This window comes from Sus scrofa, chromosome 1, assembly GCF_054392235.1.
Source record: "Sus scrofa isolate SSC_HxYL_T2T_F1_AM1 chromosome 1, Sscrofa_HxYL_maternal_Yorkshire_Landrace_v2.0, whole genome shotgun sequence".
NCBI lineage: Eukaryota > Metazoa > Chordata > Mammalia > Artiodactyla > Suidae > Sus > Sus scrofa.
The window spans coordinates 68,208,488-68,222,411 of NC_139383.1; the positions used below are offsets into that span (position 1 = coordinate 68,208,488).

General features: G+C 41.5%; 1 protein-coding gene across 18 annotated transcripts in view; it reads left to right on the top strand.

Moving 5' to 3' along the window:
* The window catches only part of GRIK2 (glutamate ionotropic receptor kainate type subunit 2), a 629,197-nt gene that overhangs the window by 4,406 nt on the left and 610,867 nt on the right, over positions 1 to 13,924 (top strand). For 11 of the 18 annotated variants that reach the window (XR_014806479.1, XR_014806478.1, XR_014806486.1 and 8 more), the window contains exon 2: positions 922 to 1,328. Coding sequence is in view for 6 of the 18 variants with exons in the window: in XM_021073366.2 (XP_020929025.1) it covers positions 1,214 to 1,328 (115 nt within the window). In the remaining 12 variants the exon portion in view is untranslated. Of the gene's footprint in view, positions 1 to 921; positions 1,329 to 4,402; positions 4,712 to 13,924 lie in introns of those variants that run through there. The other 7 variants (XR_014806484.1, XR_014806483.1, XM_084961465.1 and 4 more) reach the window with 2 other exon arrangements.

Consider the following 13,924-nt stretch of genomic DNA (forward strand, 5'->3'; position numbering starts at 1 on the left):
ACTCTGAATATTCTGAGCAGAACACTAGAAAATAATAAGGTATTTTTAGACAAAACTGTGACACTCAGTGTTGCTCAGGCTATGATCCCATATTTCACCTTTTCAAGAAAAAGATATTCAGAAAACCAAAATGAGAAGAAATATGGGCATAAATTATTGAAGTCTTTGGAGTTTGCTGCACCAATTCAAACATTATTGTCTTTTAATATATGCACAAGTATTTTAGATAAGCTTAAAAATGGATGAGAAAATATAATTCCTTTATTTTAATTCAACATTTTTCTCTCTAAAATGCTACTTGCAGAAATCTTATTTCTGGGTAGTAGTCAAGGAATGTCCCACTAAAGTTTTTAAAGACTTTATGTCTCCGGTTACACTTTAATCTGTATTAATTCCTGGGCAAAAATTTCAAAGTATTAAAAGACCCTCTTTTAGCCTAAAAACAAACTACATTTGCAATAAATCATTTGGTCTTAGAGACCACTTCCTTTTTTTACAACTCCTAAGCAAAGAGACTTTGACTTAGCTTGTCATTTATTAAAATTCATCTGTTGATGTAGGGAGTCCACTTGCATACGTCAGTCACTATCTTAGTAAAGTCTCTTGGTGAAAATAAAAACACTTTTTTTCCCACATAAATCCGATTTCCTTGCAACTCAAGGTGGGCGATCAAATCGGTTGCATAATAGATATTGGGAAGCTCACTGGCAGAGAGCCTTAAGAGGCAAGCAGCTATCTCAATTTTTCTCACTTAATCTTGGCTTCACGTCAGAAGCTGTGCAGCAGTGCAGTAGAATAGGGCCTGGCAAAACCTTTGCGAGCAAAGCGCCTTTTGTGCTGGGACTGTGGCTCGCTACCGACGCTTTGGCCGTTTCCAAGGCTGGATTTCCTATTGATTTTCCTCCTCCTTTGCTTCCCCAGGCTCGCGCGGCCGGACATTGTGGGTGTGCGTGCTGAATTTCTCCCGGATGCTCCCCGACTAACATGGATGTCCCACCATCCCTTGCAGTGGAAGGTTGCTCCTTGGCGCAGTGAGTGAAGAACATGCAGCGATTGCTAATGGGTTTGGGAAGCGGAGACTCCTTCCTCTCTCTGTGACCATGCCGTGATCGCGTCTGCGGCCACCACTCGACGCATCCTCATTCCGACCCGTACCTGGAGCCTAACGCTAGATCGGGGAAGTGGGTGCCGCGCGTGTGTACACAGAAACACCATGAAGATTATTTCCCCGATTCTAAGTAATCCAGTCTTCAAGCGCACCATTAAACTCCTGCTCTGCTTACTGTGGATTGGATATTCTCAAGGAACCACGCATGTATTAAGATTTGGTAAGATTCCCTATCCCTCTTCTTCGCCTGGTATCCGGCTCAGAGGCAGCCGGATGTAAACAGGCGTGTTCGCTCTCCCGGCGGGTGGGCTCAGTGCATTTCGACCTGTTCGCTGCTCCATCGCCTTCCGGGATTTTAAAGGACCCCACCTGTGCTTTCCATTTCATTCTCCCCCCCCCCCACCTTTTATTAAAAAAAAAATTAGCCGCGGGAGGATGAGGGGAGTGCCAGTGCGGTAGTGGTCGCGGCGTTACCTCCCCGGGGTCACAGAGACGGTAGTGACGCTGGGGTACAGTCGCCGCTGCTGCGCCTGCCTGTCTCCCCGAGATCCTTCGGTGCTTGGCCGGCTGCTCCTTCCACGCGAGCGAGCGCGCCAGGGCTACACGCCTCTCAGATCGCCCCGCTGATGAGTTAATATCTGGTAACTCTTTAGCAAGTTGGCCTCTGTTCGCTTCTGCCTGGGACCTGGACAGGTCCGCAAGTGAAAGGAGCAGAGCCTTTTGATTTCTTTTGTTATCAGAGAGCTTTTTCGGTTAATTTCACCGCTTTTCCAATCCCTGGTGTCTCTGAAGGGGCTTAGAGCTTTTAAAAATATTGTAAGGTTGAAGGCTCTACTTAACAAGGTTAAGCTGCTGCTTAGCTGAAGTGAAGGCATCCTAAGGAAGGGTTTTTAACTTGTGAGTCCTCTTCTCACAGCTTTCTTACTGGGCGTCCTGGACTAATAAATGATGAACAGTGGTAGTTGGGGCAGAGGGTATCTGTGTTTGGGAGTTTAAGACTGTGTCTTTATTTCACTTGTTTATATATGTATATGCACACTTATGTATTAAAGGACTTTATTGTTTGCCCAAGAAATCAGATTTCCTTAGAGCTCAAAGGAAAATCTAAATGTGAGACTTTGGGTGGAAACGCTGGTCAGAAGATTTGCTTGGAGGAAATGAAGCATGGGCAATGGTTCAGCTGCTCTCAATGGCCAATGATGTTTCAGAAGGAGAACTAGTCAGAGAAAGTTCCCTTAAGTAGATAAGAGGTAGAGAGGAGAAAGCCAGCAGGGTAAACGCTCCCACTATGGGTGACTCCTTTGACAGTCAAGTGGATTTAGCCCAAAGAGTGCAGGAAACCCTATAATCCTGAGTATGTGTCTTTGGGATAATAGGAGAGACATTAAGTAACTCAGGCAAATTGAAATCAGAGGATGAGTGCCTGCACTTCCTATTAGGTCAACACCATCTCCTCTCTTTTCCCATATGTTTTTTTCTATAATGATAAAATTTGTCATCTGTCTCAGGCTTTGTGGTACCAGGGTAGCAATGCTTTCCTATACTAAAAAGGGAGTCCAACCTTTCCTCCCCCACCCACACATAGACACCGGGAGTCCAGAAGACTGGTAATGACAAAAAAACCAATGAGTTATAACTGGATTCCTCCTGTAATAGTTTTCCTGCTTTCTTCATGCCTTTAGATGGTACTTAAGCACGTTGCTCTTGGCAACAAGCATCCACAGAAATGCTTGTTTCTTAGGATGAGATTAAACAGGTTCCTTTATCACTGGAAATGTTTGTGTTCAGCTGTTCTGCTTCAAGCATGGTAAGTGATACAGTTTGGTAGTTTTGCAGAATATTTTGAGTAATACAACCTACTTATTTGGAATACTGGAGGTATCTTCTAAAGTGTGTTTGTGAATCAGTGTTTGAGGACTGGATGGGAAAAAAAAAAAAGCCTAGGAGCCAGAATACCACTAATACTCTAAAGATTTAATTATTGCTTCTCTGGTCTTGCAGCATAATATTTGCTGAATCATTAGATTGTTACATTCGCTGATCATTTCATATCTTCATATTAAAAATCTTGGCGACCGTAGCAGAGTGTGTAGCAGCTTTCCAAAAGAGCTGACACACACACAAAAATACATTTTCCTAGACCATTGCTTACACAAAGAATGTCCCTAAGAAATAGGGGAGTAGGAAAACACCTTCCCATCTGTGCCTTGATACCTTAAATCAACAGCCCAGTTCTGGATAACCTGTTATTTACTCCATCAACTTGAAACATCTTTCACGTGGAGATCCATTTTCCGCGACTTTGGATCTGAGTTGTGGGGTAGGATTGTGTACATTGTAATCACTGGAACACTCCTCTGTTGGGGATATTTTGATGCAAGGGCGGGAATTTTATTTTCTTCTGTGGAAAACATGTTTTGAGCGGAGGAGTGGAGGTTGGTTGCACGAAGTATGAGCCCCTGTTGAGAAAGGTTATGTTCAACTTCAGCTGAAAAAGCGAACCAGAGCCTCATCCCTGGCCTGTGCCTTGAAAGGGAAGGGGTTGGAGCCTTGCCTCTGGGGTGTGGGTGAGACCCGTCGCTCTACTGAGGAAGTGGCATTTAGCCCCCTTCCCCCACCGACTACGGCGTGGCTGGCTGGCAAGGCCAGCCGCCGGGAGCCTCCGCTGCGGCGCTATGGCAACCGCGGAGCCCCGCGTCGTGGCCGCCCCAGCCCCCCTTCCCGTAGGTGGTGGAAAACCACTTTCCTGGGCTCTATGCTGCCCTTTCCCCGCTCCCACTAGGACTCAGACTTGACGGTGCATCCTCCTACCAACGGCTGCGGATGGGGGAGCAGCTTAGGGTGCTGACCCTTGCCAAGCCCCTAGCCATCCCCATCCATCTTCCGGGTGCTCAATCTCTCGTCAATTTCTCTCTCCCAAGCGCGCGCGGGGCACGCACCCGCGCGCGCACACACACACACGGGCCAAGTGCGCTCCTGCGAAGCAAGTGACACACTTTGAGACAATGACTCCTATCTGGTCCCCAGAAAAACTTCCTGCAGTCGCGCCCAGAGTGCCTGTATCCAGGCGTCCCTCCCACCCTGCTTGGCCTTGGGGGCCTGCCTGGCCGAGGCCGCTTAGCAAACACCTCCAGTGAAAGTCTCCACAGCGCCGACCCCAGGGCGCCTTCCCGAAGCTTTAAGGGGCAGGGACACGACCTGAGGGTCAGCTAAGAGTCGGCTCCTCGCCGTGGGTGATGGGTCGTGGTTGTTTCCCCCGCCTCCAATCCTGGCGCGGCCAGGCTCGGCTTCTTCAGAGCGACCGCCCAGCAGACGCGCTGTCCGGGAACACGGTGGATCCTGGACGGTTGAGAGTCAGGTCCCCCGCCCCAAGTCGATCCAATGACCCTGGCCGGCGTTTCCCAGTGTGGAGCTTGCGCCGCCCCCGCGGCCCGCGCTCCCGCCCCGCAGCCGCCTGCCGCGGTATGTAAATGAGGCACCTTTGTTCCCCCGCAGCTGCGGCCGGACCAGGCTAGCTGCTGGAGAGGGCGAAGGCGGCATCCTTCCGTCCGCGGGGGCGTGGGCCACAATGCCACGGTCTCCCAGCACGACAGTGGCTCGGAGGTACTGCAACATTTCTTTTGTTACTTTAGCCACCCTTCTCTTCCGGGTTCCCTCGACCTCTGCTCTTGGAAACGTGTGGGGAGGAGTGGGACGCCAGCACTGGACCGGGCGCCACGCAGGGCTAGCAATCCCTTGGCTCGGAGTTGGGGAGGGCTTTGGCATTTTCTTTAAGAAATCACTTCGCAGGCCACCACCTGTTTACTATCGATCTTCAAGGTCAGGTGTTCCAGATTGCTTATGCGAAATGGCATTAAGAACTGCCAGGAGCAGAAAAGACTTGAACCCAAACTTTCTCCAAACTCGTGGGCGGCTTCTCCAAGCTAGTCTTTAAAGAGGAGTTGAGCTTGTGGGCCACTTTTTCCCTTCAGATGTTTCCACCTAGCTTTTCTCCTAGGCGTGCCAGTAGAATAACTTTCTTAGATGGCTTCGCAGGCGAGGTCTCCCAAAGGCACTCAGACGTCCTTGGCACCGCACATAGCCACCTTCCTGCACACATGTCAAAGGTGAAGGCCACCAGCTCAAGGACAGTTCAGATATAAAACTCAGAGAGAAGGAACGGAAAGGGTTCCTATGGAAATTCCCTCTATTTGCCGAATAGCCCATGTGCTCCCAGATGCAATAATCAGTAGCAGATGTACTACAACATCGAGGAGTGCTAGTGAATTGGCTGGGCTTAGAAGCTGCCACTCTCTACAAGTTCTTTGAAAGAGATTTTTCTTCCCTTGGGAGGTGAGGTGGGCGGGAGGGAGGAGTGGCCTTACATCTGGAAGCTGGAAAACTGGCTCCCAGGGAGGCGGGGATGGGGGAGAAATAGCGGCTACTGTCTGCAACAGACTGCAACAGATAAAGCCCGAACACCTGCTTAGCTGAGCTCTGGAAAGCAGGGGAGGGAAATCTTTCCAAGAATTGCCAACACAAGGGCCACCCAAAAAAAAAAAAAAAAAAAAATCTGTTCTTCACATAAGTTCTCACTTATTGTTAAAGCTTCAAAGAATAACTCTGATGTGATCCATCAACAGAGGCACAGTCATTTCAGAAAATGACTTTGAAAAATGATCTTTTCGTCCTCTAGAAATAGCACCCCTTCTCCACACAGACACATGGAACTCAACACGTTTTATGGCTTTGTGAGGTTTGTCCTTAAGAAGTGAACCAGGATTTATTTGTCAGTAGTCATTTCTTCAGACAGACACCTTTTGCTTTTTAGTTTAATTCAAGTGATCATTGCAGTGTGTTCATTCCCTGAATTCTCAGATGACACTGTTTTAACATTTACTCAGCACAGGAAAGTTAATGTGAATTGCTCCCACACAAAGGAGGAACATAACATAGACCAAACACAGGATGTATCATTGATTATCAGAGCCTTTTCAAGTCTGTTCACCATCAAATAAAGTGTTGCATGTGATAATGATGACAATCTTTGATTTTTTTAAAATTATCAACATATCTGATAAAATGCTTTGCTCTTTGGTGATAGAAATGCAAGTGAGAGGAATTAATTTTCTCCTTCTTTTCTTAGGATTTTACTGTGTTGTAGCTCCACTTACACTTATTCCTTGGGAATGGAATTCCTTCCATGTTGATGTCTATTTTTAAACATCCACGCAGAAAGTAATTCACTGTCTTTCAACTGTACTAGACTTAAATCATTAATCTACTGCATCCATTATACCTGGGGTTTGCAGGACAGCCTAGGCTTTCTTTGGTAGGATGGCCTGAATTATTAAAATGGGATTTTTGATAGTTTAGTATTTGGGTGGAGAAGCTTTATCTTCTGTGGGCTTTCACTTTGTACTCCAGTTATCAAGTTACTAGAAATGCTTCAGATGAATCTTAAACCCTAAATCTTAGCATGAAAGGTAAGGTCACAAGAGCCCGAAAGGGAAGGAAGTAGGTATACATCATCATTATTGACTGGTCTAGATTAAACACCTAAGAGGAAGATTTCAATCTGATAACGTCATAAGGCTTCCTGTTTTTCTTTGCGGCTTCTGCTGACAATTTTGTAAGGTAATTAAATTGGCTGATTGAAGTCACGGTGGTCATGGGGCGATAAAGACCATTTGGATTTAATGGAATTTAAAACAACAGAGCACTGAACACAACTCTTGCTGAACAAGAATTTTAATGGCCCATTCCGGGTGCTGACTAAATAGAACGCCCTTAACAAGTTTAATCGAAAGGGCAAGGCAGATTAGCACTATATAGTCTTTATGGTTGAAGATTGGGGAATTAAAATTATCCCTTTAAAAGACTCATTAATGCATTATCAAGATTTAATGTAGGTTAAATAAGCTTTCTTTAGACCTTCACCGTATACTGTGAACCTAGGTTTAGGACCAATTTCAGTAAGGAAATATTTTTAAGAGGTGACTTCATAAATGGAATTATATGTGCCTCTTATTTCAAAAACAAAAGGCCCTTAAAATTCTTTGAGAGTATCCAGGGCTTTGAGGGTAAGTGTTGGTGATGAATCCTTTCTTCTCGGTAACTGAAAAGAACAAATTTGACTTTTCTTTAAAAGTTTTGTTTTTGGTAATTTTTTTCTTGTAAACAAAGTTTATACTAGAGAAGCTGCAAAGATAAATTTGAAAATTGGTCTACACTTTCAATTGAGTCAAAGATATTTGACTTAGGTTTTATGCCATCTTTTAAATCCTGTCTTTGCTTTTTCTTTTTTGTCTTTTTAGGGCTGCACTTGTGGCATATGGAGGTTCCCAGGCTAGGGGCCGAATGGAATAGGAGCTACAGCTGCCAGTCTACACCACAGCCACAGAAACATCAGATCCTTAACCCACTGAGCAAGGCCAGGGATTGAACCTGTATCCTCATGGATACTAGTCAGATTCTTTAACTGCTGAGCCACAACAGGAACTCCCCTCTTTGTTTTTTGTTAATGAAATGTCTCCATTCAGATTTTCATGCCTTTGTGCATACATATGCATTGTGTCCCAGAAAACAAGAGCAAGTCTTTGCTTTATATTGAAAACACTTGTAGTGCTAGTCCCATGGTCAAAGTCAAGCCTTAATCTCTGATGGGATTATTCCTTCTAACTGCTTCTTGCCTTGTGAAATTGTCTTCTCCAACTTGTCTATTCCTTTGATTATTCTAGACCAACCTGAAACCCAAGTTTTAAACATCTTCCAATTTTGATTGTATGTAATTGAAAAAAAAAATGTTTAATAAGTTCTGATTTAACCAAATCCAAAGCACTCAGCTTGGTGAGAGTAGGGTCAAAGGTCACCAGTTTCCCCCCTCTTCCCCACCCCACATTCCCACTCATTGATTCCTAAACAAGTAGGCTTATCTGTCTTTTATCTCACACCTTTAGGGTCAAATGTTTTATTCTGTTGTATTTTCAAAGGGTCAATTAGCTTATTAGATAAAACGAATCTAGTAAAACAGAGTGGGAGGTGAGAGAGAAGATCCTTAAAATCTTCCTGAAGGATTTTTCATTTTCCATTTTATTTTTTGTATTTGGGCTTTGAGTTTCTCCATTTGCTGCAGCATTCAAATATAGCATTTGCTTAAAAACTGATTTGAATCCTTTATTTCTTTAATAAAAACTTAGCATTCTTTTAATAGAGACAGCTTACTGGACAGCGGAGCTGTGTGTGAAGATCTGAAAGGGCCTGGGGAGACTGTGGCTTTCAGATATTTTTTCCTATCAATACAAATAATTCTGTCAGTCTTTCTTTTTGGTTTAGCATTTGCACTCTCTTGTGGCCTTGTTTTAAGACAAGTATTTTCTGGAAGGGAGAGTACATAGTCTCTAGACTGTATAAGTTAGGATGAGTTTATTAAATCAATCGATTCTGTCTGTGACAGAGATCCTCAGATACAAAAGAGAATACCAGGTGCCTAAGGAAGTGCTGAGTGATTAGCACTGATGTGAAGGAGAGGCTGAAAAAAAGGGAAGTCGAATGCCATTTGATACAGTCTTTTCTAGATTTTCTGCCAGACATCTCAATGCATTGTAAATTGATCTTTTTGCTTATATTAGTCCAAATCTTTGAGCAATGTGATGATTTTAAATAAGATGTCAGTGATGTTCTTACACAGACATATCTCCTCCCAATCAAAAGATCTTTCAATGCTTTTCACACCCTTTTAAATCAACAAGGTACTTTCCTATCATGGAACTAAAGCAAGTGTTTGGAAGGTGTTGCCTCTAGTCCCCATTTCTGCCTCCAGCCAAGCCTCACTCTGAATATTGCTCAGCTAAAGTGATCAAATAAGGAAGGCAAATATTAAATGCTTCAGTATCATAGGGGTTTGGTTTATTTATTTTTATTTTATTTTATTTTTTTACCAATGAAACCTTCTGTGTTGTTTACCATACCTTTGTGACCCTGCTTGCCCAGAAGAAATGAAATGAAAACTCTCTCAAGATGAAGGAAGACTGTAGAATCATATAATATCTGAGCCAGAGGGGGCTTTAGAGATGTGATAAGTTTAGAGCTGAATTGCCAAGGGCAGTTAGATAGCTTGCTCTGGTCAAAGGTAGTTAGTGTCAGATTTTAGACCAAAGCATGAATATTCTGACTGCCAGTCCAGTAGGGTTTTCCCACGAATTATGCTACTTTTTCAGGGTAGCCTTTGACTCTGTACTTTGCATCAATTTTAGGAAGAGTGGCTCTGGTAGCTTCTCTTAGACATTTGCCTACTTTGTTTCTTCCACTTTTTCTTTCATAGACCATTATCCCACAGATTATCGCTTTTCTTTCTCTCCTTCTTCTATAGCTCTCTTCATCTGCCTCTCCCATGCCTGCCAAGGTCTTCTTTCCCCCCTGAGCCCACAGTCTACCCATATCTATTTATTCGACAAAAAGTAATTGAGTACATTTTATGTGCCAGGCAAATAGAATTCTAAGATTCAGATTCTGACCTCAAGGAGTTTGTAATCCAATTAAAGAGAAAAGACATATACATATTGAAGTACCAATTGAGTAGTACGGGAAATATATATAATAGTTGTTTCAGGGAGATTATTGTGGGCTTGCATCTTTATAGGAGAAATGAACTCTGGCTGGGACCTGTAAAAAATTGTGTGAGAGGGAAGAGAAGAAGAGGGGGGAAATATATCATTGGCCGAAGACTCAGAACAAGAAAAGGAGTTTAGGTTGAAGTGAAGAGGGTGAGTTTTGGGCCAGGGAATGGACTGGCTCTGACAGAGCCGTGCTTTTTCAGAGCGTTAATATTTAGATGATAGGGTGTGTACTTCTTTGTGTCACTCCTAGAAAGCAATTGAAGATGAAGGGATGGGCTTGACTTGGTCTGCAAGGAGCAGTCAGGTGGTTTCTCAGTCTGCTACTTACACTTTACGAATAAATGGATCTCTTTTCTCTGTGTTACTGAAGTGAAAGCAAAGGACTCACTCTTGGCCTTGAACATTGAAGCCTTTAAGAAATTCTTGGTCACAGATACTTCTCAAATGAAATTCTGAAATGAAATAAAGGGATGTCTTTTTAACATATGGCCAGATCAAATGGTTAAACAAGGAAAAGTTTCCAGTTAATCTAAAGGAGAATGCATTGGAAGTCAATTTAAAAGTACCATCAGCTTCTTTGAGAGAATACAGTGTGTGGCTTCCAAGGCATTCTCAATGTTTTATGTCTGATTCCAAGAGATTTCCATTACCTGAAGCACTATGTATATATTTTTACATACAATTATTTACATGTATAATTTTATATAATAATAAAACTATTGTATTATAATTTTATCAGAATTTAAAATTAAAAACAATTTAGTAGAATGGGTTCATTTAGTAATATTTTCTAATTCTACATGAACTTAGGACACCAGACCTGTCTGAGTTATGAATTTTACTCTTGACTTTGTCATCTAGCAGCTATAAATTAGGAAAAAAATTAAACCTCACTAGGTCTTGACTTCCATTTCTGTAGAATGGGTATTACTTGCTATCTGTCTATTTTCCAAGACAGTGTTGGAATAGGAAAATGTAGAGAACTCTGTGCTTATTGGGAGAAAAAGACTTTTGGGGTTTTAGATGTAACTGGTCACTTACTGTGTATATGCAACACAAAGTCAAATTAACTGTCATCACTCATGTACATTTCATTCAACTTCTTAAACTGTGCATAAATGTTTTCTGTAGCCTGTCTTTTCTAAATTAGTCTTGAATAGACTTCCTTGGAATGCACCTGAAGCAATTATAAACATGTTGAAAGGAGTCGTTGACCAATAGAACAAACTTCTGAGTTGGTAGTTTTATAGAAGAGCAAATCCATAGTTTCTTTTTCTTCCTTATATATCAGGAATTTAATTGACATTATCAAATATCCAGAATATAAGTGGGGGAAAATTACAACTTAAGGCAAAAATAATGAACACAGAAAACATTGGAACTGTCCTAGACAGTCTTCCTGGGGCTTCCTCTTTAAGGCACAGTAGATTTCAGGTTCACCCATATTCCACTAGCCTCACCATTCTTCCCTAAGGCCCCTCTGAATTACCTTTGGCTCTTCTTTCAAGATCTAACCCTTTGTTGGGGAATAAGCAGAGAGGTGGATAAAGAGAGAAGACTCCTCCTGCTGCCCCCAACCAGTGGTGCCACATTAGAGCATCCAGAAGGCCCTTTGAAAAGTGTATTCAATCTATAATACACTTGGAATTTTTTTTCAAAGTTTTATGAACTTTAGAATAGGAAGTTTATTAGGAAGATTTTCTGGCTATGGAAGATAATGAGGTTTTGAATCAGTGCTGCCTGTCAGGAGTGGGATGAAAGAGAGGTAGTGTCAAATTTTTGTGATAAACTAAAGGAGGAATGGATTAAGTGAAGGTTGAAGAACACTCTCTTAAGTCTGATTTTGTGTTTTCTGGAAGCATTTCTGTATTGGAGAAGAAATGATGTTGGAGTATGTGAAGTCGCCATTGAGTCCCTGCTTCCAGTGGTGAGAGACAGAGCAATATTCCATTCTGTTATCTTTTCCTGAGGATTCTGGGTTGATCCCTCAGGAAGCCTTTCTAGAGATTAGGGGTGAGATTTCCATCACTCATCCTCAAGCTTGTTTTCTAAGATGCATTTCTCTTCCTTTTGCTGTTCCGTACCTCAACTGTCCTTTTAAATCTAGATCATTTTGTTTCCTCCAAAAGGTCTGTTTTAGATAATAGGAATTCTGTAGAAGAAAATTCAACCATTGGCAAGAAAATTTGATCAGATCAGTGGCTCCCAAACTTTGTTTCACATTGAAATGCAAGGAGTTTTAAATAATTTGAATTCCTGATTCGCAAACCTGGAGATTCTGTGGTTTAAAATGTTTCATTTTTCACAGCTGCATCGTTTCACAACTGTGTGGTCATAATGCCTTCACTTCTTTAGAAAACTCTTAAGAAATGCACTTAAAAGTCACAAAAGAAAACTCCCAGGCAGATTGGAAATCAATCAAGGAGCTAGATAATCCTAAGGGGTTTTTGACCTTAAAATTTGTAATTCCACGGAGTTCCCATTGTGGCTCAGTGGTCAATGAACCTGACTAGGAACCATGAGGTTGCGGGTTCGATCCCTGGACTCGCTCAGTGGGTTAAGGATCCGGCATTGCCAGGAGCTGTGGTGTAGGTCAAAGATGCAGCTCTGATCCAGTGTTGCTGTGGCTGTGGTGGAGGCTGGAAGCTATGGCTCTGACTCGACCCCTAGCCTGGGAACCTCCATATGCCACAGGTGTGGCCCTAAAGAGCAAAAAACAAACAAACAAAAATTTATAATTCCTCTGTTTGTAATGGGCAGGTACATCAGCTTTCTGGATTGGCAATTGATAATCATGACTAGCCTATGAAAAAAATAATGAGTACATTTTGTAGATAAAGGGTGTGGCTTGGATATTTTATCATTTCTCACAGAATATATGCAGTGTTGGGCTCTCAGCATACCACTGATGGGCTAACTGATCCTTTAAAAGCATTTAGAACATTCATATTCAAAATAAGTGACCCCACAGTCCAAAGGGATCTTAAGCAGGAGCTGTTTTACAAATAATGTCTAAGATGATGAATAGTTGAATAGTTACAGGACCTTTCCCTCTCAACCTCCAACTAAAGGAGCCCCTAATATTATTAGTTTACTATTAATATTAAAATATTATTTTAATATTATTATTAAATTATTTTAATGTTAAAATAATTTAGTATTATTTTAAAATTTTGTCCTCCCAAAATGTATTAAAAAAAAAAAATCCACCGGGCTTCTTCTTAGATCCCAACTTGGTTGCCAGGAATACATGTAAATGGCCCAGATCTGGGCTGAAAATACAGTCCAGCATATAGTGTTCATTCGAAAACTCTTGGACTAAACCATGCCCACCCTTAACTTCCAGCCCACTCCTCTGCTATACTCTCTGGGTCATTGTTAGGTCATGGTACCAAGAGTTGAAATCTGGGCACTACTTTTGGAATGAAACCAGAATGCTTGTATATTTGTTTCAGGTGGACATTTCAATAAGTATATATACTGCTTTCTATTAAAACATGATATCTTTATCTCTCCGAATTATTGGTAGCTAAATGTTTTCCATATTTTAATGCCACCTAAGTAAAACATCCATTTATTAGGTATATTCCTATAATTTAACTTGCCATCTGGGAGACTTTATACAGAATTATGTATAGGAGACACCTTATTGATCCAATTAGAGATTGATTAGAGATTCTAAAGTATTAAAATCATCAAAACTATATGCTAATGATAATTTTGAGATAAATATTGAACAAAATCATTGACTTAGCTCTGAGGAATAGAAAAGCTTTCTTATTTGGACTCAACTGTGTTTACTAATAAGTGTTTAAATATTGTCAATTATTTTAATTAAAATAGTTCAGAGGGGATTTAATGATTGAGAGTACATTAATATGTAATTTCAAAAAATTGTATATGGTGGCACGCAGCTCTCAAAGACAAATTATGAAGAATCTCTTTATATGGCATGAATTTCACAGTAGGTTTTAATCATATATATTCATCCAATTATAGTTCTAGAATTACTATGCCTTTAACCTTTCCATTTGTGTAGGATAAATTTATGTATATGTAGGATATAAAAAATATTCACGGTGGAATACAATTAATATATTTAAGTTTATTCAAGGATACTCATTTATTGGCTTTAGGTAGGAGTCTCTGACTTTACTAAACTTGACTGTCACAGTAGATGGTAGTGGGCATGAGTTTCTCAAAGTTCTTTGAATTTTAT